The sequence below is a fragment of the Vulpes vulpes genome, chromosome 8 (assembly GCF_048418805.1).
Source record: "Vulpes vulpes isolate BD-2025 chromosome 8, VulVul3, whole genome shotgun sequence".
Classification (NCBI taxonomy): domain Eukaryota; kingdom Metazoa; phylum Chordata; class Mammalia; order Carnivora; family Canidae; genus Vulpes; species Vulpes vulpes.
Window position 1 is genome coordinate 40,745,977 of NC_132787.1, and position 27,396 is coordinate 40,773,372.

Consider the following 27,396-nt stretch of genomic DNA (forward strand, 5'->3'; position numbering starts at 1 on the left):
AACCTATGTGATGCCAGGAAAAGGACTACAGAGAAGACAGAGGGACTGATTTACGGTTCTCACACAGGGACAGGAACACTTTTTGTCCCCCTAGGCCAGAGTGGAAAACCATAATTCATGAATATGCACAAAAGATTGTTTTTCCCTTAGTGGTGGAAATTAGCCCTAGATTAAAGACTGCTTTAATCCATCAAACAAAGCTTAAAAGCAAGACCTGAAGGGGTTAAGCTGTTCAAATAATTTAACTGCATCCCAGAACAAAGCCTAGAAATACAATATATCAGAAAAATATCCAGTACCCAACAATATCCCAAGGTCTGGATTACACAATGTTTGCCATTCAGTCAAAAATTATCAGACTTACCAAAGAAGTGAGAAGATACTATCTATAATGAGAAAAAAAGCCAATCACATGAAATCAACCCAGAGAGGACATAGATGACAGAATTGGTACACAAGGTCATTAAAATTGTTATTGTAATTATTTCATATGTCCAAGAAACTAGATGAAAAATTAAACCTGATAAGTAGAGACATGAAAGATAGAGAAATGACCCAAATTGAACTTCTAGACATAAAAATTATGTGATAAAAATATACTGGATTAGGTTAATAGTAGATTAGACATTAGAGAATAATGTATTGGTGAATCTGACATAAGGCAATAAAAACTATCCAAAATAGGGATCCCTGGGTGGCGCAGCGGTTTGGCGCCTGCCTTTGACCCAGGGCGCGATCCGGGAGACCCTGGATCGAATCCCACGTCGGGCTCCCGGTGCATGGAGCCTGCTTCTCCCTCTGCCTGTGTCTGCCTCTCTCTCTCTCTCTCTCTGTGACTGTCATGGATTAAAAAAAAAAAAAAAATTAAAAAAAAATGTTTAAAAAAAAAACTATCCAAAATAAAACACAAAGAGAAAAAAAAAAGACTGAAAAGTACTTAAACAGAATGAAATTTTGCCATTTTCAACAATATGTATGAATATATAGAGAGTATTATGCTAAGTGGAATAAGTCAGAGAAAGACAAATACCATATGATTTCACTCATATGTGGAATTTAAGACACAAAATAAATGAGCAAGAGGAAAAAGATAACAACAACAAAACCAGACTCTTAACTACAGAGAACAAACTGATAGTTACCAAAGGGGAGGATTGGTGAAAGAGGTGATGGGGACAGTGAGTAGACCTCTCCTGATGAGCACTGAGAAATATGTGAAATTGTTGAACCATTACATGGTACACCTGTAACTAATATAACACTTAATGTTAATTGAATAATAAAAGAAGTCAAACAGAGCATCAGTGATCTGTGGGACAACTTCAGGTGTCCTAGTTCACATGTGATTGTAGTACCCAATGAAAGGGGAAACAGAAAAATAGTTAAAAGAAATATTGGAATGATGGCTGAAAAATTCCAAATAATAAAACCATAGATTTGCAGATCCAAAAACTCAACAAACCCTGAGGAAAAGAAATACGAGGCAGAAAAAACTATACCAAATTACATCATAATCAAACTGCTTAGAAACACTGATAAGTAGAAAATCTTAAAAGCAGCCAAGAAGGAGGAAAAGAGATGCTATATACAGAACAAACAAAATAATGACAGCCAACTTATAAGTAACAACACAGCCTAGAAGACAGGACAGCAATATCTTTAAAGTACTGAAAAGAAAAAAGAAAAACTCTCAACTTATAATTCTATACCCAGTGAAATATATTCATTTATTTTTTAAAATAAATTTATTTTTTATTGGTGTTCAATTTGCCAGCGTATAGAATAACACCCCGTGCTCATGCCATCCAGTGCCCCCTTCAGTGCCCATCACCCAGTCACCCCCGCCCCCCCCGCCCACCTCCCCTTCCACCACCCCTAGTTCGTTTCTCTGAGTTAGGAGTCTCTCATGTTCTGTCTCTCTTTCTGATATTTCCCACTCATTTTTTCACCTTTCCTCTTTATTCCCTTTCACTATTTTTTATATTCCCCAAATGAATGAGACCTTAGAATGTTTGTCCTTCTCCGATTGACTTACTTCACTCAGCATAATACCCTTCAGTTCCAGCCACGTCAAAGCAAATGGTGGGCTGAGTAATATTCCATTGTATACATAAACCACATCTTTCGATGGACACTGAGGCTCCTTCCACAGTTTGGCTATTGTGGACATTGCTGCTATAAACATCGGGGTGCAGGTGTCCCAGCATTTCACTACATCTGTATCTGTGGGGTAAATCCCCAGCAGTGCAATTGCTGGGTCGTAGGGCAGATCTATTTTTAACTCTTTGAGGAACCTCCACACAGTTTTTCAGAGTGGCCGCACCAGTTCACATTCCCACCAACAGTGCAAGAGGGTTCCCCTTTCTCCACATCCTTTCCAACATTTGTTGTTTCCTTCCTTGTTAATTTTCCCCATTCTCACTGGTGTGAGGTGGTATCTCATTGTGGTTTTGATCTGTATCTCCCTGATGGCAAGTGATGCGGAGCATTTCCTCAAGTGCTTGTTGGCCATATGTATGTCTTCCTCTGTGAGATTTCTGTTCATGTCTTTTGCCCATTTCATGATTGGATTGTTTGTTTCTTTGCTGTTGAGTTTAATAAGTTCTTTATAGATTTTGGAAACTAGCCCTTTATCTGATACGCCATTTGCAAATATCTTCTCCCATTCTGTAGGTTGTCTTTTCACAATATTAATTCTTCCAATCCATGAGCATGGAATATTTTTCCATCTCTTTGTGTCTTCCTCAATTTCTTTCAGAAGTGTTTTGTAGTTTTTAGGGTATAGATCCTTTACCACTTTGGTTAGGTTTATTCCTAGGTTTCTTATGCTTTTGAGTGCAATTGTAAATGGGATTGACTTCTTAATTTCTCTTTTTTCAGTCTCATTGTTAGTGTATAGAAATGCCACTGACTTCTGGGCATTGATTTTGTATCCTGCCACACTGCCAAATTGCTGTATGAGTTCTAGCAATCTTGGGGTGGAGGCTTTTGGGTTTTCTATGAACAGTATCATGTCATCTGCAAAGACGGAGAGTTTGACTTCTTCTTTGCCAATTTGAATGCCTTTTATTTCTTTTTGTTGTCTGCTGAGGCTAGGACTTCTAGTACTATGTTGAATAGCAGTGGAGAGAGTGGACATCCCTGTCTAGTTTCTGATCTTAGGGGAATGGCTCCCAGTGCTTCCCTATTGAGAATGATATTTGCTGTGGGCTTTTCGTAGATGGCTTTTAAGATGTTGAGGAATGTTCCCTCTCCCTCTATTCCTACACTCTGAAGAGTTTTGATCAGGAATGGATGCTGTATTTTGTCAAATGCTTTCTCTGCATCTATTGAGAGGATCGTATGGTTCTTGTTTTTTCTCTTGCTGATATGATGAATCACATTGATTGTTTTAGGAGTGTTGAACCAGCCTTGCATCCCAGGGATAAATCCTACTTGGTCATGGTGAATAATCTTTATATCTAAAAATAAAGGCAACATATGGGGCACCTGGGTGGCTCAGTCAGTTAAGTGTCTACCTTTGGCTCAGATCATGGTCTCAGAGTCCTGAGGCTGAGCCTCACACTGGGCTCCCTGCTCAGTAGGGAGTTTGCTTCTCGCTCTCCTTCCCCCCTGCTTGTGCTTTCTCTCTCTCACTCACTTTCTCTCTCAAATAAATAAATAAAATCTTAAAAAATAAACAAATAAAGGCAACATAAAGACTTTTTGAGTCTTACAAAGACTGAAAGATTTCATCATCTCCAGGCCCTATAAGAAATATTAAAGGACATTCTTTGGCAGAAAATGATACCAGGTACAAATTTGGATCTATGTCAAGAATGAAGTGCTCTGAAAATGGGTATATATATATATATATATATATATATATATATATATATTAAAAAAAACTTTTTTCTTGTTATTTAAATGCCTTTAAAAGATCACTGTTTAAATAAAAAAACAACAATGTATTGTGGTATTTATAACATATATAGAAATAAAACGTATGGTAGCAATAGCACAAAGGCCAGAAGGGGAAAAACAGAAGTATACTTTTACAAGATTCTTATACTTGAGGTGCTGTAATTTTACTTAAAGATAGACTGTCATAAATTAAATATATATACTACAAAGCCTAAAGCAGCCACTTTGTAAAAGCACAAAAGGTCATAGATAATAAACCAGGAAACGGTATAAAATGAAATAACAAAAAATACTCATGTATTACCCCCCCACCAAATGCTGAAAAAAAGGGGGTGAGGGTAACAAAGTACAGATAAGTGGTATAGAAACAAATAGTAAGATGCTAAGTTTGAAACCAATCGCATCAATAATTACATTAAATATAAATGGTCTAAACACCTCAATTAAAAAGCAAAGGTTGTCATGTTAGATTTAAACACAGCTCTATGCCACCCTATTTGAAACTTACTTTTAGCATAAAAAAAGTAAGAAGATGAAAAATGGCATACTATGTTGACTCTAACGAAAGGAAAGCTAAAGTAGCTATATTAATATAAGAAAAAATAGATATGAGCCAATAAAATCAGGAAAAGGGATTTTTTTCATAATGATTAAGATCAATTCATGAAGAGGACATAATTTCAAATGCATATTGATCTAATAAAAGATATGCAAAATATATGAAGCAAAACCCAATAGAACCAATTATTAATGAAATGGAAATTGAAAGTATAACGAGATACTACCTCACATTCATTAGGATGGCTAATATTTTTTTTAAAGAAAGAAAGAAAAGGAAAATAACAAGTATTGGCAAGGATGTGGAGAAATTGGAACCCTTGTGCATTGTTAGTGGGAATGTTATATGATGCAGCCACAATGGAAAAGAGTATGGCACCTTCTCAAAACATTAAAAATAGAATTACCATATGATCCAGCAACTCCACTTCTAGGTACATAGTTAAAAAAAAATGAAAGAGGGGTCTTGAATAGATATTTGAGGAATATTATCCATTATCCATAAAGCTAAAATGAAGACACAACCCAAGTGTCCATGAATGAATGAATGGATAAGCAAAATGTGATCTATGCATAAAATGGAATAGCATTCCATCTTAAAAAGAAAGGAGATTCTTACAACTACTATAACATGGATGAACTTGAGGACTTTATGATAAATAAGAGAAAACAGTCACAAAAAGACACATGCTGCATGATTCTACCTATATAGGGTAGTACTTAGAGTAGTCAAAATCATAGAGATGGACAGTAGAATGGTGGTTGCCAGGGGCTGGAGAGGCGAGGACATGGTGAGTTATTGTATAATGGATATAGAGTCAGTTTTGCAAGATGAAAGAGTTCCAGAGATGAATGGTAGTGATGTTGCACAATAATGTGAATGTACTTGATACTACTGAGCTGTATTCTTAAAAATAGTTATGATAGTAAGTTTTATGTTATGTGCTACTGGGTTTAATATTACACACAAAGCATTTACTTGTCTAAATTGACACCTTAGTGTAAACTCGCTCATCAAGTTTCTTCATTCCTGAAAGGAGGAAGAAAGTACATTTTAATAATGATAGGAAAGACAAAGCTATAGTAATCAAAAACAGTATGGTACTGGCACAAAACAAAACAAAACACCACATGGATCAATGGAGCAGAACAGAGGGCCCAGAAGTAAACCCATGCTTATATGGTCAATTAATCTACAACAGAGGAAGTAAGAATATACAATGAGGAAAAGATAATCTCTTCAAGAAATGGTGCTGGGAAAACTGGTCAGCTACATGCAAAAGAAACTGGACCACTTTCTTGCATCATACACAAAAATAAAGTCAAAATTGGTTAAAGACCTAAATATGAGATCTGAAATTATAAAACTCCTAGAAAACATAAATAGTATCTTTGATATCAACCTTCGCAACATTTTACTAGATATGTCTTCTCAGGCAAAGGAAATAAAAACAAAAAATAAACTATTGGGATTAGACTGAAATAAAAAGCTTTTGCATAGTAAAGGAAACCATCAACAAAATGAAAAGGTAACAACTGAATGTGAGCATATATTTACAAATGACATAGCCAATATGGGGTTAATATCGAAAATATATAAAGAACTTGTACAGCTCAACACCAAAACAAAAAAATAAATAATCCAATTTAAAAATGGGCAGAGGACCTGAATAGACATTTTTCTAAGGAAGATATCCAGATGGCAAATAGACACATAAAAAGATATTCAACATCATTAATCATCAGGGAAATGCAAATCAAAACCACAATGAGGTACCATCGTACACCTGTCAGAATGGTTAGTATCAAAAAAAAAAAAAAAACAATAAATAACAAATATTGATGAGAATGTGGAGTAAAGGGAACCCTCACACACTGTTGGTGGGAATGTAAATTGGAACAAGTATTGTGGAAAACAGCATGGGGGCTTCTCAAAAAACTTAAAAATAGAAATATCAAATGATCCAGCAATTCCACTACTGGGTATTTACCCAAAGAAAAGAAAAACACTAATTTGAAAAGATATATGTACCATATGTTTATTGCAGCATTATTTACAATAGCCAAGATATGGAAGCAACCCAAGTGTTCGTCCTTATATGAATGAATATATATATCATGTGGTATGGTATATATAAATATATATAATGGAATATTGTTCATCCATAAAAAAGAATGACATCTTGCCATTGAAGACAATGTGGATGGACCAGAGGGCATCATGCTGTGTAAAATAAGTCACATAGAGAAAGACAAATACTATGTGATTTCACTTATATGTGGGATTAAAAAAAAATAAATGAACAAAAAACCAGAAACAGATCCATGAACACAGAGAACAAACTGGCAGTTGCCAGAAGGGAGACGAGTGGGGGAATAGACAAAATGGGTGAAGGGGAGTGGAAAGTAGAGGCTTCTAGTGATGGAATGAATAAGTCATGGGGATGAAAGGTACAGGAAAAGGAATATAGTCAATGGTATTGTAAGAGTGTTGTATGATGACATATGCTAACTACACTTGTGAGCATAGTATGATGTCTAGATTTGTTGAATTGCTATGTTGTATGTCAACTGTACTTCAATTTTTTAAAAAAAAGAAAAAAATTGAGAGAGGGCAGAACAAAATGTCACCTTCAGGGATGCCTGGGTGGCTCAGCAGTTGAGTGTCTGCCTTTGGCTCAAGGCATGAGACTGGGGGTCCAGGATCAAGTCTTGCATCAAGCTCCTTATAGGGAGCCTGCTTTTCCCTCTGCTTGTGTCTCTGCCTCTCTGTGTGTCTCTCATGAATAAATAAATAAAATATTTTTTAAAGAAAATTATTTTTTAAAATGTCACCTTCATTACTAATAAAGTTGAAGCAGAACAAAGAAATAATGATAGGAAAGAGGAAGAGGACAAGACGAACTGATCATTTGCCCAAGGAATACCTATGGGTGTTCCTAGAGCCTGGGAAAGGTAGTATCTTGAAGCAAAGGAAGGCCACGTGCTGGAGGAGAAGTAGGAAGGCCCAGAGTCCAACTGCCATCCATCCCTTCAGTGTTCTGGGTTCTAAGCTTTTATCCCCTTCATACCTAAAAGGACCTGTAACCTCTGCAACCTCCTCCTGCTATTTAGTCTCTATCAGCCTGGACTTCATTCTACTGCTTGTACACCCAAAACTTGCCCCCACCTAGGAACTTTGCACCAGCTGCTTTGTCCATGTATTTGAATGGTTTCTTCATTCACCTCATTTAGGTCTTCACTCAAATCTTACTTTTCCAGAGTGGAAAACCTTCTCCAGGTTACCCTTTCTGCAAACACCCCACCTCCATCACATTCTATTTCCTTACTTTATTTTTCTTGAGAACTTTTATTGGTACCTAATAATAATTTGGGTATTGGTTTATGTCTGTTTTCTGCATACAATGAAAGCTCTATAAATGCAGGCACCATCAGGTGCTACGGTAATCCCACTTTATATAACTGTGCCTGACACTGGGTGCTCAATAAATAAATAAATATTTATTTATGCAGGCATGAATGAATGAGCAAATGAATGAATGATTCCCTTGACAGGGTGTCTGGGGGAGCTATGCAAAAAAAAGAGCTGAAATGCCATGATGGAGCAGTTGGAAGTCAGCCCTGGAGGCCCACTTTCATCCCACACCAAGCAGCTCTATCCCAGTGAGTCTCCAGGGCACATTTTGCCACCCTCCATGCTTGACTCTGGCCCCACTCTGTGCTGGCTCTTGGATGTTCCTCCACATGAATGGCTTGTTCTGCCCTGCTTTATCTCAAAGGAGGCTGAGCACTCCAGAGCCCAGGAAAACTGGGTTAGCTGTTAGCAAGCACTTTGTTCATGAGGCATAGGCAGAAGCTGGAGCTATTGGAGTCTTCACATATAGAGTCCACGTTTGTTACCAAGCATTACAGTTCTCTACTCTCTGCCACAATAGAGCCCTGTCTATTCCTCAGGTTCCTCCTCAAATGCTTCTCTGGTCCTACTGCCCTTCTCTGTGTTCCCTGATGCATTGCGCCCAGGCCTTGTGGCCTTGCTTGGTACCTGCTATTCCTCTGCCTAGAATCACCAGCTCCTCCCTGTCTACTGCCACAAACCTGCCCAACCCACACCTGGACAACTCCAATAAGTCTTAAAGTAGACTCAGATATCATTCCCTATAACAAGTCTCCTTTGACCACCTTCCCTCCTGAAGAAATTTGTCACAGAACATGCCATCTCCACAGGGAAAGATAAATCTCCACAGAATGATAGGTCCTCAATACTTTACAAGACTCCTTTTAGGACAGCTTTTTAACATTACTAATCAGAGGGTCCCAAGATAACTTATTAAGAATCATGGGGTTGGGGCACCTGGGTGGCTCAGTCAGTTAAGCATCTGACTTCAGCTCACACTGTGATCTTGGGAGCCTGAGATCGAACCCTGAGGAGGGCTCCCCATTCAGTGGGGCATCTGCTTCTCCCTCTCCCTCTGTCCCTACCCCCGCTCGTAGTCCCTCTGTCTCTCTCTCAAATAAATTAAAAAAAAAAAAAAGAGGAATCATGGAATTTCCCCCTCCATGAGTGCCATGGTCCCTTCCCCAGGTGAGTATCATTAAATTCCTCTCCTGTGCAACCACAGGACAAGTGAGGGGAAGGTTTAACCTTCATCTCTATATAGAAGAAAGTCTATGGTTTTGCTGTGCTAATAAATATTAAGGAACAGAAGGTATTGAAGCATGCAGCCTTCAGCAGGCATCCCTTTGCCTCTCTGTTTCCTGCATTGCTGTTCTTAGCAAATAGTGAAATCTTTTTTTAAATTACAAGTCTTGTCCTTTGTCAACCAACAGCATCCTTCTATAGATGCTCCCTTCAGTCTTTACAATACCCTTATAATGGCTGGTATCTTGTCTGACACCTCTACTAAAGCATAAACCCCTCAAAAGCAAGGACTATTTCTTACTTGGTTGCATCCCCAAGGCTTATCATCGTGCATGACATGGGACTGGCACATAGTACATCCTAAGTAAATGCTTGTAGAAGGAGTGACTAGTTAAATGAATAATTGGATGGATGTTTAGACAAAAGGCCCAGTAGAGAATACTAAGGCTCAGAGTTTAAGTGACTTACTCCCCGCCCCCTGTCCCTGATGTCAGCAAATGACAGAAGTCAGGGCTTCCATGCTGCCAGAGTTGACTGTAGGCAGGATTTCTGAGTCCCTTTTCCCCTTCCACTCCCTAAATGCCTTCCCAGATGAATGGGGCCCATATGTGGCCTCAGATCCCTTTGGGTTTAACTTCCATATGCAAACCAGGTCTGCTTTTCTGAATTCGCTTAAAACAGGTGAGCATATAGCAATCCTGATCAACACTTACCACCACAAACAAAATTACAGCTACCATGTTAACCGGGTACTATGCAAAGTACACTCTCACTATCATTTCACTTGACCTTCATGCCGATCTTTTGAAGAAAGAATATGTAATTCTTATTTCAAGGTCATTGTGTTAGAAATTCGAACAACATGGTATCAAGGTCAGTAGAAACTGCCTCCCAAATTTTAATACTAGACTTAGGAAAAGCAGTATTGCTCTAAGGTCAAGATCCTGAGCTGTAGGGCCAGCAGTGACAGCCCCTGCCCAAAACATTTTCCATTCAAAGCCTTCCCACTTAGGGTCATTCTTAGATCCAACAGCTCTTATTTCTGGTCCTAGCTTTTCACTAACTCACTGTGCACCCTTGAGTCAGCCTTTACCCTTTCTGGCCTTGGATTCCCATCTATAGAAAGAGAAGGGACTAGATTCAATACAAAGGAGCCCAAGAATCAAAAAGGCATGTCCAAGGGGACGAAGCTAGTGACATGAGCCAGTGGAATGCATGAATCTAGGTGATGACACCCACCATAAGTAAGCAAGGGGACTATGGCTGGAAGAGGATGGGCACCTTCTCTAAGAGGTGGCCAGTGTCCCATGATATTATCTTCTAATCAGAACTCTCTTGATTTTTAAATGCTGGCCTCTGTTAGGCCAAATGAAACAAAAACTATGAACAGGTTTGGCTCACGTCTTCCCATTATTTATCACCATTGTGTTCACAACTGGGGATCTGAGGCCTGGTAAAAGGAAAAGTTCGGTGAAAGACAACGCCAGAGCAAATAGTTACACAGCCCTGAGAAACCAGCCCTGAGTGAAACCTGAGCTTCTGGCTGACCAGTATAAACAAAATACAGAAGATAGAAAGTGCTAAAACCAACAGCAATGCATGGTATTTAAGGCAGCCTAGAACTCTCTGTGTCTCTCTCATAAACAAATAAATCTTAAAAAAAGAAGAAAGAAAGAAAGAAAGAAAGAAAGAAAGAAAGAAAGAAAGAAGAAAGAAAGAAGAAAGAAAGAAATAAAAAGAAAAAGAAAGAAAGAAAGAAAGAAGAAAGAAAGAAAGAAAGAAAGAAAGAAAGAAAGAAAGAAAGAAAGAAAAACTCAATGACCAACAGTGTCTAATGTCATGGATTGGTCATGTGCAATGAGTCCATAACAGTGGGTAACAAGGGGGGAATCTCCAAGGTTGGTGGTGAGGTCCTGTCAGAGAATGTAACCTAGGACCAACCTCTTTCCCAGACCCCCAGTATGAAGCTCAGCTTCTGACACCAGCGGTAATATCCAAAGGAGTACAACATCCTGGCTTGGGCCTGTATCTGGGAGATAAGCCAGGTCCAACACTTTAGAAATGATAGTCTAGCACTGCATACTGGGGACAACAAAGAAGCATGGCTTTAAGAAATTTGAAGCTCAAATCTTCCCTTTCTTTTCCTTTAGCCCTGTACACATTCAGAACAGGTTAGACCTGTGACACCAAGTAAGATTATGCATCAGTTGCCTGGTCTAGTGGGTATTAAAGGAGTCGCTGCCAGAGACTGGATTCTCTCCAACATCCGGGCCCACAGAGCCCAGAACCAAGAAACTGAGGCTGTCTCCCCGTGCCACCTGAATGGTAAACTCTTCACAGTCTCTCCTGCCTGAAAAAGAAAGAGCCATTGCTCCTAGAAGCCTAGAAGCCCAAGCCTGGAAAATGAGAGAGGAAACGGAGCCAGCAGGTGGAAAGCAAAGATGAAGGCAGAGGTTTCTGGAGGAAAAATCACTCTCTTCCCAGATAAATAGCTAGTTGCCTGCAAGCTGCCTATCCTCACACCCTTTGTTCAAGTTAGGACCCTAAAAGCGGTCTGCTCCTTACCAAGCCAAAGCCCAGATTGACAGCATCTTTTTGCTTTTCCCCAAACCTCCACTTTCTATGCCATTTGCCACCGAAGGGGAAAACATCTCCCATTTTGCACAGCACGAATTTAGCACACGTGGGCATGTCTGGAAGGGGAAGCCATGTGGAGGATGGCGATGAGCTTGTCTCCAACTCTACTGACAACTCAATAAGGGGAAATTGGCATAACGCTGCACTGGGAGGCACTTGAGATAGCAAATGAATCACAACAAAGTTTAAGTCTTGCACAATACCTCCTCCCTTTCCCAAATGGCCTTATTCCCATGGTCTCATTTAGTTCAGAAGCACCCCTATCAGGTAAGATAGATTAGGATCAGTTCCATTTTTCATTCGGTAGCTGAGAGTCATAGAAGGCAGATGACAACAGAGTTTGGATCATGGGTTCTGCCTCCTGGTTTCTCAACTCTTTCTACACTACCTAGTATCAGCTGAGGGCCTAGGGAGCTAGAGCAAATAGCCAAGGCAAGTTGAGGCAGTTCCTCCTTAGTGCTTAGCACAGAGCCTGACTGTCTTGACTAGATCACGTGGAATATACTCCAGAGGTGGGGAGACAGATCTCAAGAGCTCTACGACTGTGGATCTTTAATGCTGAAGCAGAGCTGGAAAAAGAAAAGGAGGTGGGTGCAGGCTTGGCAGAGCTTCTGTGAAGTCTCCAAGAAAAGCCATCAGATATGGCCTTGTGGGAAAAATCCGAGGACCCTGCAGGACTGGCAGCCCAAGCCATTGGTTTGGTTTTCTTCACATCCTGGAATATGGAGCATCTTATTTTTAACCTTATAAACAGAGGAGTGAATAGCAGTGCTGGACCAATATACCCTGAATAAAGTAGCCTGGGCAAAGCCGGGGGCAGGAGTCATGCCCACTCTCCAGAGCAGCTGGGTCCTGGAGCCAGAGTCGGCAGTTAGGAGTGCCTCTGGTTAGGAGCCAGAGCCTCTGGGCGATTCAGATTCCCTTATCTGGGCACATCCCCCATTAGGTCTCCTGCTCATCACTGCTCATTAGCCAGTGATGCTGGGTATATATTGTCTGGTCCAAACCCCTAAATTCCTCTGCCTCAAACAAGGTTTTTTCAGGAGCCTTCATGGTCTCTCTGCTGCATCTTGCCACTGCTAAAGTGTGGGGGAATTACCACTTGCTCAGGCAAAACTCTGACCCCCACCCTTTCTGGAATTTATGCCTTGCCTGATCAGGAGGATATTAAACTTATACCCTTGTTTATCCAAAAATCTGCTCTCACTCAGTTTGCCATGACCATAAACCTTCTTCCTGCAATTCTAGAAAAGCTTTGGCCAACAGCAGTCAATATCTAACTGGGACAGATTAACTACAGCATAGCTCTGGGTCGGGAGACTTTCTTGTTATGGTAGGATCCTACGTGACATGGCTGAGACCAGCGTATTAGGAAGGGACCAATAGATAGATAACCATATAAACACCAGCATCCGTAGAACATTTTCCATACCAGAAAGGTGCATGTACCAATGTTCATTCATTGAACAAATGGTTTTAAACCTCTAATAAACCCGCTATGGTGGGTGCTGGGATTTGATGATGAACAACAGCACAGACAGAGCCCCTACTCTCACAAAATTTATGGTAGACTTCTAGACAAGGAAATCAGCAAGTACAGTGTGATGTGTGTCATGACAGAGGATGCACAGGTACTATGGGATCACATGTGTGGGAGAATGAAGCCAGATTTGGATAAGGTTGGATAAGTGGGTAGTATCAGGGGAGGCTTCAAGGAAGCAGTGCTTTCTAAGCAGAGACCTAAAGGATGAGTAATAAGTACCCAGAAAATAAAGAGAGGGATATAGTCAAGTATAGCTGGAGTGGGCAGAAAGGATTTATAAGAAATGAAGGAAAGGGGATGCCTGGGTGGGCTCAGTGGTTGAGCATCTGCCTTTGGCTCAGGGTGTGAACCCAGAATCCTGGGATCAAGCCCCCCCACCAGGGTCCCCACAGGGAGCCTGCTTCTCCCTCTGCCTATGTCTCTGCTTCTCTGTGTGTGTCTCTCATGAACAAATAAAATCCTACAAAAAAAAAAAGAAGGAAGGAAAGAAGGAAGGAAGGAAGGAAGGAAGGAAGGAAGGAAGGAAGGAAGGAAGGAAGGAAGGAAAGAAGGAAAGGAAGGTGGAAAAGCACTCAGGGGCAAAGCCCTGTGAACAATGGTAAGGAGGGGGCCTTTCTCTTAATAATAATGGAAAAGTCACCGAAGGGGTTTAAGGAGGTGAGAAATATAACCAGATTCATGCTGCTTTTAAAATACATCTTAGCAAGGAAAAGGAAGATGTGTAGGTAGTGTCCAGGAGGTCCAGGCAAGAGATGGGACTCCATGAACCAGGATTATAAAAGTGGGACCAGAAAGAGGAGGATAAGTTCAGTACAAAGAAATAGACAAACCTGTGGGATATAGAATCATCACTCACTGTGGAGAAAGGAGATAGGCAAGTCAGGGCTTGTGACTGGTAGATTAATACTAAGCAGGATAAGAATCAGCAAGAGGAGAGGCAGTTGCTAGGAAGAAATGCTATCCCACAGGGGAGCCTGTGAGGTCTCTCAGTGGCGATGCCCCATGGGCAGTCAGCTATGAGGGCCCAAGCTCAAAGGAGAGATCTGGGCTGCAGCTTGGAGTCTGGGAATCATCAGCATAAAAACTAGTAATGAAGCCAAGAGAAGGGATAAGATGGCCTGGGCAAAGTGGGTAGTTAGAAAAGGAGGTGACTCAGAACCCAGCCCAAAGGAAAACCACAGCACCCGAATTGCATAATAAATGTTGCACATTAGCCAAGTCAGGGCTGCATAACTTTTTTGACCCTGCAATACAGATCTATCTCTATAAGACTCTCCCTCAGAATCCCACATTTGACCTCACCCTAGCATGGGTCCCACATATAGCACACTCCCCCATGTTGGGTCGTCAGGTCCTGGGTCAAGCTCAGAAGCTCCAGGCTAGTAATTAAATCTGTACCTTATGTATCTCCTACTACTAATTGCAAACCACATAGGACAAGTCTGTAAGTGTTTGCGCATGTGCTTCTGCACGATGAACCTACAGGTGTATGCAAATATCCCTGCGCATAAAGACACCCACACAGCCCACAGTCTGGACTAGGTCATTTATATCCACTCAGACTGAACATTAGAAGTTACTGTTCCTGCTTTTTACTACAGATTTTCCCCTAAAAACAAAACAAAAGCTGGGCAAATCAACAGTTACAACAGGAGGAAAAAAGAAAACATTTGTCAAGATTCCTTTCTATGTCTTATTCCATGATCAAATTTAATCCTCAGGGCTAACCTGTAAGGTGGATTTTATAATCCCAAAGGGATGAAGGTGAGACTGAAGCTCAAATCTGACTCCAAAACGCTCCCCTATACCACCCTGGAAGGATAACTTTAATTCTGGAGAAGGGGGAATAGAAAGAAATTCTAACAAAAAGAAAGCTGGTGTGGCATATATGTGATATACAGGTTTATTATCTTTATTCATTCAATAAATATTCATCATTATCCTGCCATGTACCTGGAGGAAAGAGCTGACCAAATGCATACAAGTAGAGAGCATTCCTTAATTAGGATTTTGTATACGTGTCTGATGGGCTGTAATCATTTTTGTGGGACTGTCTGATGGAGCCTCCTTGGAGAGCAGCTGTCATAACTGCTTGTCAGGGACAGATGAAGTCCTTGAATTTAAGGTTGTCCATGGGAATTGTAGCCTTTCATTTGCCAGCAGGCCCAGCCTTCGAAGGCCACCACTCTACTTTACTTCAGCTAAGGAGAGATTACCTGGCACAAGAGAGCTACAAACAGGGCCCTAATTGATGAATTTGCTAATGGCCCTTCCCTCTGTAGTGGCATTAGCTTGGTTGCATCTTGGCTAAACCTCCCCCAGGTCAGGCCTCACACGCAGTGAATATATTCTGCTAGATTTAGGGCAAAGAGGGGAGGGAACAGGGAGTTTAAGTCAGTCATTAAACATCCAGTTTGCCACATGTGCCTGGAAAATATCTCTGTCTTATCTCTTCCCTTCTCTTGTGCCTCCGTTTCTTTCAGTAGGAACATGGAAGAAAGTTACTAATCAATCAATCCAGTAAACCAAGAAGGGATTGCTCTCTTTCTAGCAGCAAGGCTTATGAAGGGCATAGACCAAGTCTGAGGTTTTGGGCCTTCCCTCAGAAGGTCTGCCACAGAGCATGATTAAAACTCTCCCATCCCTCATTTCTCTCACATTTGTAGGGACCCAGGGAGGTTTCCATCTCATTCTTTAAATGTTGCCAGACATCTTCTTCCAAGAGCTGGGAGTGGGGGTAGGCCAGCCTGTGGGTCACAGAGAACCCCAGCCCTCCAGTGACATAAGCACGTTACATGGGGGGCTAGTGACCAGGGGGTGCTAAAGAGCCTTCCTTGTTTTCACGGTCTTCACGGTCTTCACGGCTCCAGCTGAGTTGGTGATTCAGTGATTGACTGACCTAAATCAAAGACACCCTCCCTTGGCTGCTCTGCTCCAGCTCTGCTGAAACTACCTCCATAACATCAGTGGTAAAGGCTCTCCATTCATCGGCTCCCCCTTTTGTGGCAGCACTGGATAAACCCAGATTACAAATAACAGTTCATCTTTCTTGAGCATTTACCATGTGCCAGAAATGTGCTTTATGTGAAATAACTTCTTTAATCCCCCTAATAACTCAATGGGATAAAGTGCTATTACCATATCACAGATGATGAAGCCAAGGCACAGATGATGAGAGTAACTTGCGCAGGCTGGTAAACTGAAATCTGACACCAGGCATGCCAGTCCCAGAGGTTACACACTTAACCTCACACAAAACCGCCTCAGGCCAGAAGTCAGTAGCCCACATGGTTTAACTGTTTAGAAAATAACAAGAAAATCCTCATCCCTCCAGCCCTCACAGAATTGCCCCTCAAATAAGCTAGTAATGGGCTTCACTAAAATAATTCCTTGGCAATGACAAAGCAAACCTCCTAGGAGGATGAGGGGATCTAATACATGGAGGCTGCTACAGAGTGACAGGCTCCAATTAGCCATAGGCCCTTTCTGGAATATGCATGGAAATGCATCAGTTCCTTCCCAAATCCCCTGAAGCTTTCAGTAAGTGGGAGCTGGTGTGGGGCGAAGATAAGAATAAGCTCAAAGTTGGGGATGTGGATAAAAACAGGAGGCCCAAGTCAACAGCAGAGCACATTCCAATTCTGAGAATACCCCACCTTGGCTACTTTCTAGCTCTATAATCAACCACTGCAAGTTCCCACTTCTTCAACTGCAAAATAGAAATAGAAATAGCTGCATTATAATCTTCTTGTGTAAATTAAATAAGGCAATGCTTACAAAGCACTTAACACTGTGCCCAACGCACAATATGGGCATTAAAATGGCAGCTTTTGTTATAATCATTTCTACTGCACAAGGAAGGAAGTCCCGATCAAGACACTGAGAAGCCAGTGGGCAAGGTGGACCGCTGAGCAAGCAGGAGCAAAGAGACTTGGAGGAGAGAGACTACCTTCATCAACTTTGCAATTGTTCTGAGGCCTATTTATGTATTCATTCAGTCATTTATCTGCCATTTTCAACCCAAACCTGATATATGTGGACATTGTGTCAGATGATGTCATGGATTGAATCAAGCTGAATCAAGTCACCCTCCCTCAAAATGTGCTGAAGTTCTAACCTCCTATGAATATGAACTTGTTTGGAAAAAGTTCTTTGCAGATGTAATTAAGTTAAGACGAAGTCATACTAGATTCAGGTGGGCTCTAATCCAGTATGACTGGTGTGGTTCTAAGAAGAAGAAAGACAGACACACACACATGGGGGAGAAGGCCATGTGAAGGTGAAGGCAGAGATTGCAGCAATGTGTTGACAAGCTAAGAAATATTGAGCATAGCTGACAACTGTTAGAAGCTAGGAAAGAAGGGAGAGACAAATTCGCCCTAAGAACCTCCAGAAGGAACCAACTCTGCTGACACCTGGGTTTCAGACTTCTGGCCCTCAGAACTGTGAGAGAATAAATTACTGCTGTTTTAAGCCAGACAATTTGTGGTCCTTTCTTACAACAGCCCTAGAAAACAAACATAGGTGATAAAACCACAAAGATCCATTTAAAAACCAAAGTTTCCTATTCTGAAGTCTTTGCAATTCATTTTACCCCCCAAAAGAGGCATAGTGTGTTAGACAAGACTTTCTCCCCTAGTCCACCAGTGAGGACTCCAGGCATAAGGATATCTTACATGAGTAGGCGGTGTGGAACGAGGATTGTCCCAGCCACAAGTCATATCAGGTCCCTGCCACCCACAGGGCATAGCATTGATGACTGTGAAAATGAGGATGGCAGGGTGGTGGTGGAGGCTGGGAAAGAAAGCCCAGAAAATGGAAGGTGGGACTGATGTCTTGTTTTCAATTTCTTCCAAATCCACGAAACCTCATTTCTCCTCTTAATTTCCCCATTCTTTCTCTTCATATTTTAAGTTTCTAGTCTAGTCCTTAAGGTGCCTTCATAGCCTCATAAACTGGAAAAAGCACCAGTTGTGGTGGCTAGAAGAGTTTGAATCCCAGTTCTATCACTTACTACTTGTGGGATCTTGGGCAAGTAACACTGCCTATGCTTTGGCTTCTTGGACACCAAATGGAGAAAATATGTAACCCAGAGTGTTATGAATGTGTGTCTGACATACATTGTATAATGCATGTGTGCCTATATGTAATGTATGACGGCATCCATTGAACAAGGTGATGTATGCCGAGGCGTTTTAAAGGTCACGTGGAAAGGACCATGATCTCATTATACACAGAGTATATGTTCCTAGATTATATGTACAGAAACTCTGGTTTTCAACATTTTATAACAGGGCCTACTAAAAAATTAGCACAAAAAATAAAAACAATAAATCAGATGCTATGTTTAAAGGATCAAAGCCAATGTCTAAATGCCAATGTCTAAATAGCATTGACCTAGGAGTAAACATGGTCTCAGCATCAGCACCGAAGATCTCTGTGATACCAGACAAGATTTTCCATCTCTTGGCTTAAATGATTTGAGTTTCCATCCAGCTCGAAGACTAAGACTTTATGAAAATGTGCGCATCAAGCTGTTTGCTCTTACAAAATTACACTTTTAAAAGAGCTCTTTACTCATGGGTCACCCATTACAAATCTGGGGAAAGCTGTGATGCTTGAGGGAATTCTGATAACAAGTGAAGTGGAAAAGCCATTTGATGTGTGAAATATCCAATGGGCTGGATAACACAGGAAAGGCAAGTCTTCTTAAACAATCCTTTCCTACTTATTCATACAAGAAGGCTAATGTCAGACTATCAGAGACACAGAGGTTGGAATACCTTGAAGAAAAAAAAAAGCTAGTTATGAGGGTGAGACAGCCCTAATACAGTCCAAAATCCCAAAGGCAACCAGACAGTTTTTTATCTCCTTTTGGAATAATGTAAACAAAGGTGATTTCATAGAAGAGATTGAGCTCCACTTCCAGAAGAACTTCCTACTGAGATACATAAGAAGTTTGGGGAAATTACCTTCTCTAGAGCTTTTCAGTGAGAAACCAAGCAGCCCATTACATATCCTGGGTTAAGTAAGTGTGCTTAGCAGCTGCAGCCTGGACAAAGTGACCTTTTGGAGATCCCCATTTGCCTGTGCTCTGTCTATGCCTCCACTAAGTCTGTTCACAATGGTACAATAATGCCTGCATTTCACACAACATGATCCGGCTTCCAGTTACCTTGGCAGTTCACATATTGTCATGCTGCCCACTTTTCCCCTGCTGGCACAGTAGACTCCAAGGTGTAAGTACTGTTTTTATAGATTTTTGCACGTTCCACACTGGTATGTGATAATCACTTCACATTGCAGTTAGCAAAGAAGAGGAAATGAAACCCACTCCTGAATTGGAGATGAGAGTGTTGTATTTCACCCTCCTTGACAGCCAAAAGCCAATTTAGGACTCTCTGAAAAGCCAAATTTCTTGGGGTGGGGGAGGGTGGGGGGAGAATGTGGGTATCTTCTTAATTCTTCTGAACTCACTTAAGGATTGAAATCATTGTTTTCTGAGGGAGGAAAAATCGATGTGGATTATGGTTTATGGATCATTTCAGCTAGAGAAACAAGGAAGTGGGAGAGTTCATCTGGTTTGCACTTTTTCAGCAAGACTCCTACAAGCTAGCAGGATAATAATCATAAACACTTAGCGAGCACTCACCATATTCTAAACCCTTTGCATGAATTAATTCACTTAATCATCACAACAATTTTAAGAGGCCCAGAGAGGTTAAGCTATATTCAACCTAACAATACATCTACTGAGTTCCAAGCTGGATTTTAAGCTGAGCAGTCTGGCTCTAGAGCTGATATGGTGAGTTAACTCCCACAGTCTTTGGAAGGAGACATGGATGCAGACCATCCTCAAAGAAGTGGACCTGTGTCCTGCCTACTCCTGTCTTCTTCCTCCTCAGTTCTCTGACCTTTATATTATAGGACCACACACATCAGCTGGATGGAACTTCCTGAGGAGAGGGATCCATTAGCCACAGCCACATACTTCATGTCAGAAGTCAGCTCAATGCTCCCCTTAACTCATAGAGCAGTACTCTCTACTACCCTAACCCCATTGTTCCATTGTAGGATTTTTCTAAACCCATAATTATTCTCTCTCCCTGGGTCAGTAAGTCAATAGAACATTAAAAAAAAAAAAAAGTCTCCAAAACGACTCCTTTGCTAAAACTCTTTTCTTACTCCTGAGGGCTTTCCTCTGAGGTGCTAAAACCCCAATCAGGGAGTCATCACCATAAATAATGCATCAGGCTCTCACCAAGAATCAGTAAAGCAAGCAGCAGCTCAGAAAAGTCCATTATCTCCCCCCATGGTTCGTAATTGGGCATTGTGATTAATCCATTTATCTGCTATTCAGATGAACACCCCATAGTAAGAGTCAGTAATTACAGAATACTGAATAGGTACATGAATAACCAAAATGTACCCGTTCTTCGAGTTGCTGCAGCAACTTGATTCCCAGAATCTTTACTCATTTTGAGTTTTAAAGGTCCATAATAGCAGAGGGGAGGGAGATAGGAAGCCCAATTTTCAGAAAGTCATGAGTAAAATCCAGGAGGCTCATAAGCTTGCTTGTGCATAATCACATGAATCAATTCAGTCAACATTTATTATTTACTGTGTGTCAGGCACAGTGTTAGGAACAGGGTATGCCAAAAAGAAAAAAAAAAGTTCATTATCTAACTGAAGAAATAGACATATAAAAAGCCAATAGGAAAAATGAGAAATTTATTAAGAACACAGAAGAAGGAAAATGAGTACTCACTCCCCATGAGGGTGGAGGATAAGTGCAGATCTGGGAAGGGTGCCCAGAAGAAATGACCTTTGGGTTGAGTGTTGCAAGTTGAGGAAGACTTTTTTCCCCAAGAAGAAGGAGAAAGAGCAGCCCAGCAGAGGGACCAGTATGCACAAAACAATTCAGGCAGGAAGTGGTCTGTACTGTGAATTGCATTGGGCAGGTACGAAAGGACTTTGTATACTATGCTAGCAAAACGGGGCTTTATTTTGTATCCTGTTTGCAGTACAGCAACATGGTAAGTTTTTAAAGAGATATGTGATCGTGAGCAGATTTGTGCTTCTGAAACCCCATTGAGCAGTGATAACGAGGCGGGATTAGAGAAGAGGACCAGCAGTTGAGAGCTACTGCTGTGGAAAGGGCAAAAGCGAAGATGACCTGCCTCGGGCACTGATAGTGAACTGAATAGGACAGTAGGATGGAATAGTCAAACTAGAGGCTTTGCAGATCTTTCAGAAGGCCATATCAGAAAGTTTCTGATGATATGCAGGGAGCAGAGGTGATGATGCCTTTAGCTGAGGAAGAGAAGTATATCAAGGAACCCGATAAAGCGTAAATAGAACTAACGTTGCTTCATGTATATCATGTGCCAGGGGCTGTCACAGTATTTTCTCATATCCTATGCTTACTCTGTACCATAAGGGGAACCAGCTCAAATGAACACATACGGGGACTGAAGTCAAAGTAGTTAAAGAGCACACTCAGAGCCACCCAGGACATACTGTGCCCACCAAGCCTGTGCGCTGATGTTTCCACTGCCCCAACTCTGCACTTCACTTATTGAGGGAGGCTTTGCTCAACAATATAAGCAACTTTATTCTTCACTTTCTCCTTCTGTCTGACAATGAGAATGTCTTTCCCTATCTTTATCTTGTAAAAAAAGAAAGAAAGAAAGAAAGAAAGAAAGAAAGAAAGAAAGAAAGACCTTCTTGCCTACCCTCAACATGGCATCTCTCCCTCCAAAAGTATCTCTGCCCTCCTGACTCCTCACACACTCCTACTCACATGTAACATTATTTTAGAAGTAGCAAATGTAGGGCAAGGGGCAATGAGTCAGAAGTGGTGGCAGTCTTGTTCCAGGGCTGTCCTAGCCCATCAGGTGACTTTCAGAAACTGCTTGGCCTCTCAGCTCTAGTGTCATCACTTATAAAATGGGGATATGGAATGAATAGTAACCTTTGCTTACCTCACAAGATTATCGTAAGAGGAAATGAGATAAAGTGCTTGCAAATGACACCAACAAAAGTAAAAGGTGCTATAGAATTATCTGGATTATTGGGCACTGTGGTCCATCAGACTGTGATCTCCTCTATGGGCTGAGGTCTGGTTGCCCTTATCTTTCAGTCTGGAGGACCTAATTATTCCTGGTACAGAGTCAGGGTCTGATAAAGATGTTGAATCAGCAACAAGGACCACTACCACCATTGACACACATACACACACGCAAACACACAGGTGTCCTTTCCTCTCTCTCCCACCATAATGCAGCCAAACCCATAATACCTCCACTTTTGGAAGTACTGCTCTAATCCTGGTGTATTCCCAAAACAGTCAGTTCCTGGAGGAAAACCAAGTGATTGTCACGCGCCTGGATGCCTCCACTGGGCACGTTTGACCAAGTGTGAATCCTCTCCTTCTCAAGGGAAATTGCTAAGCACTGAACCCCCAGACTCACCGCCCTCCAAGAAGCCCAGCTGGGTCTGCACCCCCCACACCTTTGTGCCAGGCATGCGACGTGGTTTTTTTTTTTTTTTTTTCCTCCCAGGAGCTCCGCCGCCTCTACTGCTGTTTTCATTGATGCCTTGAGCAGAGCTGGCATGTGCGACTGCTGAGAAGGGGGAGCGTGGAGCCGCGGGGGAAGCAAGTAAAAATAGCCTGGCGCGCGTCTCTCTGCCTGCTCTGGACGCCTTTAACCCTGGCCAAGGTGGGGAGCTCAGCAGCCACTACTGCACTGTGTGGAATCTGGCCAGGGGGTCTGCACCCAGTGCACCCGCCCCGCGCTGCGGGGGGGCGGGGCTTAGAGACCCGTGAAAACTTTTTTTTAGAAACCGAGAGGGGGGAGGGAAGAGCAGAAGAAAGCTGTTTCTTGCTTCCAGCGCTCCAGCCACCTGGCTGCAGGGACTGCTACGTGCCCACTGGTCCAACACTTTAGAGAAGTGCAGCCTTGACTCTGAGCTATTTTTAGCAACCTCTTCCGCGGGTGGGCGATCAGAGGGAAGATGCAAGGGGATTAGTAAGGCTAGCTCTCTGCTGTGAAGCTGGGCGCCCTTGCGGGCTGGGGAAGAGGAAGTGTGAGGGGACCTTAGGCATGCTGGCTTTGCCCTAACTCAAGGAGACAGCATTAGCTACTGAATGCCCTACTGTTTTCAAGCCCCAGAGCGTGTTTGTTTTTCGAAATCCACAATTGCCAGATGCATGCTGCTTCTAGTCTCTCAGATAATGGGGATTTTAAAAGCTTTGCTGCCTGTGCTGTGGAGTAAGGGTTAGCTGCAGTTAAGACCTTAATGAAGAAGGGTCTCTTGTACCTTTTTGCATTCCAGCAAGACAGAGGGACAATCCCCGCGCCACACCTCCATCCCCGCCCCACGCTGCATATGGGTAACCATATGTGAAATGTACGGCAGCCCCACCAGACACCGGGCTATTAATAGAGCCCGGGAGTTTGCTCTCTTGTCTTTTTCCTGCCACCGAGTAAGGGATGATCTTCACACACATACCCCACTCCACCCCCACCTCGGCGCACCGTTTCTCCGGGAAGGTAAGGGGGCTGCCCACGCTGATCCCCTTCGTGACTACAGGTGCCTAGAGCCAACGGACTAGCGCAGTAGTAACGACAGCAGGGTCAGTACGAGGCCAGGGAACACAGCCTCCAGTCTTGAGACGTGAAACCCAGCAGGGCTCTTGGAGGCTCAGGGCCAATTCGAGAGCAGAGAAAGGGCAGCTATTGGGCTGCCGAAGGTGGAGGTGGGGGGGGGGGGGGCTGGCAAGAGCGCAATTTGCGGAGCTAGAGCGACCTCCTCCAGGTCCGCTGCGGGACGCGTGGCGGCAGACCCCTGGGCAGCCTGGGTCCGCAGCCCTGGGCGCGCGACCCCCACCCGGCGCGGGCTCGGCTGCTGCAGCGGCGGGCGCTGTCCCTGGTCCTGAATGCGGCCGCGGCTCCGGCTGCCTGCCCGGGTTTAGCGCCCCCGAGGCCGCTCAAACGTTTGAGGGCTGCAGACCGCTCCCCGGCCCGGATCTGGGCGAGCGAGGCTGGTGGTGCTGCCCAAGTCCCATCACCGGCTCGGTTCGGGCGCCCCAAACGGCCCGGAGCTCTCCGCGGGGCTGCGGGGGCCGGGAGCTGGGGACTGTTGGAGCTTCAAGGGTAAAGGGGAGGCAGCGGCTGGAGACGGTCAAGGCGCTGCAGGGAGCCGGCGTGGCCCCCGGGATCACCCACTCCCGCTTCGCACAAAGCCGGGACGGTGGAGCCCTAATGCAGCCCAGAGAAGGGGCCCGGGGAGCGCTGCCGCCCAGGGTCTGGGACCCGGGGAGAGACAAGCGAGCAGCGGGTGGCAGGAGAGGGAGCCGGGGTGAGCGCGACTCTTTTGCATTTTCAAGAGGGAGGGGACCTGAGCCATGCACCGTCTTCCCCCACCACACACACACACACACACACACACACGCACACACCCGGCCGGCAGAAGCAAGCGGGATGGAGCCGGGAAAGTTTGGCGCTAGGTGCTGAGCGGCGGCGGCGGCGGCGGCGGCGGCGGCGGCGCGCGGTGGTCCGGGGGGGCTGCCGGGGTCGCCCCGAGCCCCGGGCCCCGCGCCTCCTTACCTCGGTGTTCTCGGCAGCGTTCTCCGCCATCTTCCTCCTTAGGAGCAGGCAGCGGGAGGAGTGTTTCATGCCCATAAGAGCCAGCAAGGGTTTGGTGATACAGGGATAGTGGAGAAAGAGAGAGCTGGTGTAGCTTTGAACGAGAGAGAGAGAGAGAGAGAGACAGAGAGACAGAGAGACAGAGAGACAGAAAGACGGGGGGGGGGGGGGAGACAAAACCCAACCCAGCCCCTCTGCTGGAGCGTCAGCCGATACAATCAACTACGGTTGAGTCTTTTCTGCAGTCTCCACTTTGTTTTATTTTCCTCCCTTCTCATCTGCTCCGGATTCCTTCACACAGTTTCAGGCGCTTCTCTCGCACCCGACCCCCTCCCCGCCCCTCTCCACCCGCGCTGCGGGCTGAGCTGGAGGGAGGCAGCCCCGAGGGCTCCGCGGCGGCGGCGGCGGCGGCGGCGGCGGCGCGGCGGCTCCTCTCCCGAGGCTGGCCAGGTCCGGCCGGCCGGGGGCAGCCACCAACTCCTCGCAACTTCTGCCGATCCGCTGGGCGAAGCAACACGCTTCCTGCGCGTCTCTCCTAGGGGCTGAGCCGGGTGAGTGGGGGCGGGGTAGGAGGTGCGGTGGGGCGGGCGGCGGCTGGGCGCGCGCGGAGGCCCCCAGCGCCCCCGGGCCCGCCGCCTCCCCCGGGCTCCGGGGGTCTCGCGCGCACCCCCGCTCCCGGGCGCGGTGCGCAGCCGGAGGGCAAGGGCCGCGGGCGCCGCAGGGCCACGCGGGCGGCTCCGAGAAAGCGGGCGCGGGGCTGGGCTCGGGCCGCTGCTTAGCCCCGGCTGTGTGTCCTCCCACCCAGGACAAGCTCTGGGCAAGATTGGGCCATAGTTGCCTCGCCCCCACCCCACCGCAACCCCCTAGCTCTTCCGTCAGTTCTGGGCGCCTTCCTTGGCGAATTACCGCCTCGGGAGCGAAGGGGTGGGTGTCTGGGTGAGGGAGGGTCCTTAACTCCTTCAACTCTAGGGCTAAGCGTGCTATCATCTCGCCCTTTTCTCCCACTGACCCCGTCCAGGCGCTTGGGGCTCCAAGCCTCTGTCAGGCTGAGAGGTTGCGCCAGAGGTTCGGCCAGAGGGGGCTTGGGAAAGGCTGTGCGACAAAGTCAAATACATGAGCCTCTAGTCCTGTTACCCCTGCCTCAGTCTTCCCGAGCGGCCCCCTGCCCACACATTTCTCTTCTCCCTCCTCACCCCTCCCCCATCGTCACCAGATTTTGAAGTCCCTTTTATGGGAGAGAGGGAGGATGTCACGTACCCATTAGGATTCTCTTGATCCTTTTTTAAGGGAGTTTGGGCGGCAGCAGGGGGTGTGAATTTTTATACAATGCATTCCTGTCTTCACTTTGAGAGCTTCTTTTTCTCTGTCTTACTGGCCATCTGTCAGGCGGGTGGGAAATAGAACAAGGGGGGGGGAGGGCACTCTGTCTTTCCCTTTGCAACAGGCCACTCAGGCTGGACTTCTTCAAAGACAGCTGCACTTTCAAGCTTTCAGCCCACAAGTCAAGGACAGGGACCTAAAAGATGCTCCTGAACACCCTGGTTCTCTTCACTTCATCCCTGTACTTACATAGGGAGATCAGCCCTGCATGCATGACCTGTTTGTTTTTATCATCACCTTTTGACTGCCAGGAAATGTGAGCCTGGTTGTCCTCAACTAACCTCAGAGTCCATTGAAGAAATGGGCCAGAATTTAAAGATGTCTCCATCACCTGGTCCTAAGGGAAAGAGAGGATGCATTGCAATAACAGGAGGAGGGTGAGGAGAAGTGGAAGAGTGGGAGTCAAGAGTAAAAAAACTGAAAAGACAACGGGCAACAGGCTTGAGTTAATGGGCTCCTGCATGTGTGTGTGTGTGTGTGTGTGTGTGTGTGTGTGTGTTGTGGAAGAGTGAATGTAAATGAAGGAATGAGCCTAACTCCTTAACCTTTTCCTCTCTCAGACCACAGACCCTGACTAGTGTTGAGGGTGAGTGAGCAGAATCTTTGGCAACACCTGGTCATCCACCTTCCAACATACTGCCAACATGCAGAAAGTTGTAGGGGGACGAATGAGATGAATCTAAACAATAACTTTTACCCTCTTGAACGCCCTTTTCTCTAAGCATTTTTCTCAGAAACAAAAGATTATGAAACATCTCATCCACTACCAATAGAGTCTCAGTACTCATACAATCAATGAAAATCAGACAGGATCCTCACAGCTCTTTAGCCCCATCCTCTCATTTTACAAATAAAGACCCTGAGATCAGAGAAAGGAAGACATTTGTCCATGATCCTTGGAGCCAGCTGAGGGAGCATCTGAGAGCAGCTCCCCAGCTTCCTGACTTTCAGTTCAACACTCTCCCCCACCATACCCCACACTGCTTCTGCCTATGCAGCAATCCATTCTGTGACTAACCAGGGAGGAGGGGAGCTGAGACAAGCTCCCACCGAAATAGGCTGCTGCCTGTGCGTGATTATGTTGC

The 27,396-nt window shown here is 44.4% G+C and overlaps 1 protein-coding gene and 1 long non-coding RNA gene across 2 annotated transcripts in view; one reads left to right on the forward strand and one right to left on the reverse strand.

Annotated features, from left to right (window-relative positions):
- The window catches only part of PRMT8 (protein arginine methyltransferase 8), a 92,175-nt gene extending 67,123 nt beyond the window's left edge, over positions 1 to 25,052 (reverse strand). The window contains exon 1 of the mRNA XM_025995393.2: positions 24,893 to 25,052. Within this exon, the coding sequence (XP_025851178.1) occupies positions 24,893 to 24,967 (75 nt within the window). The 5' untranslated portion in view covers positions 24,968 to 25,052. The remainder of the gene's footprint in view (positions 1 to 24,892) is intronic.
- LOC112917384 (uncharacterized) overlaps positions 23,331 to 27,396 on the forward strand; it is a 34,393-nt gene continuing 30,327 nt past the window's right edge. The window contains exon 1 of the long non-coding RNA XR_003234466.2: positions 23,331 to 23,836. This is a non-coding gene — a long non-coding RNA (uncharacterized lncRNA). The remainder of the gene's footprint in view (positions 23,837 to 27,396) is intronic.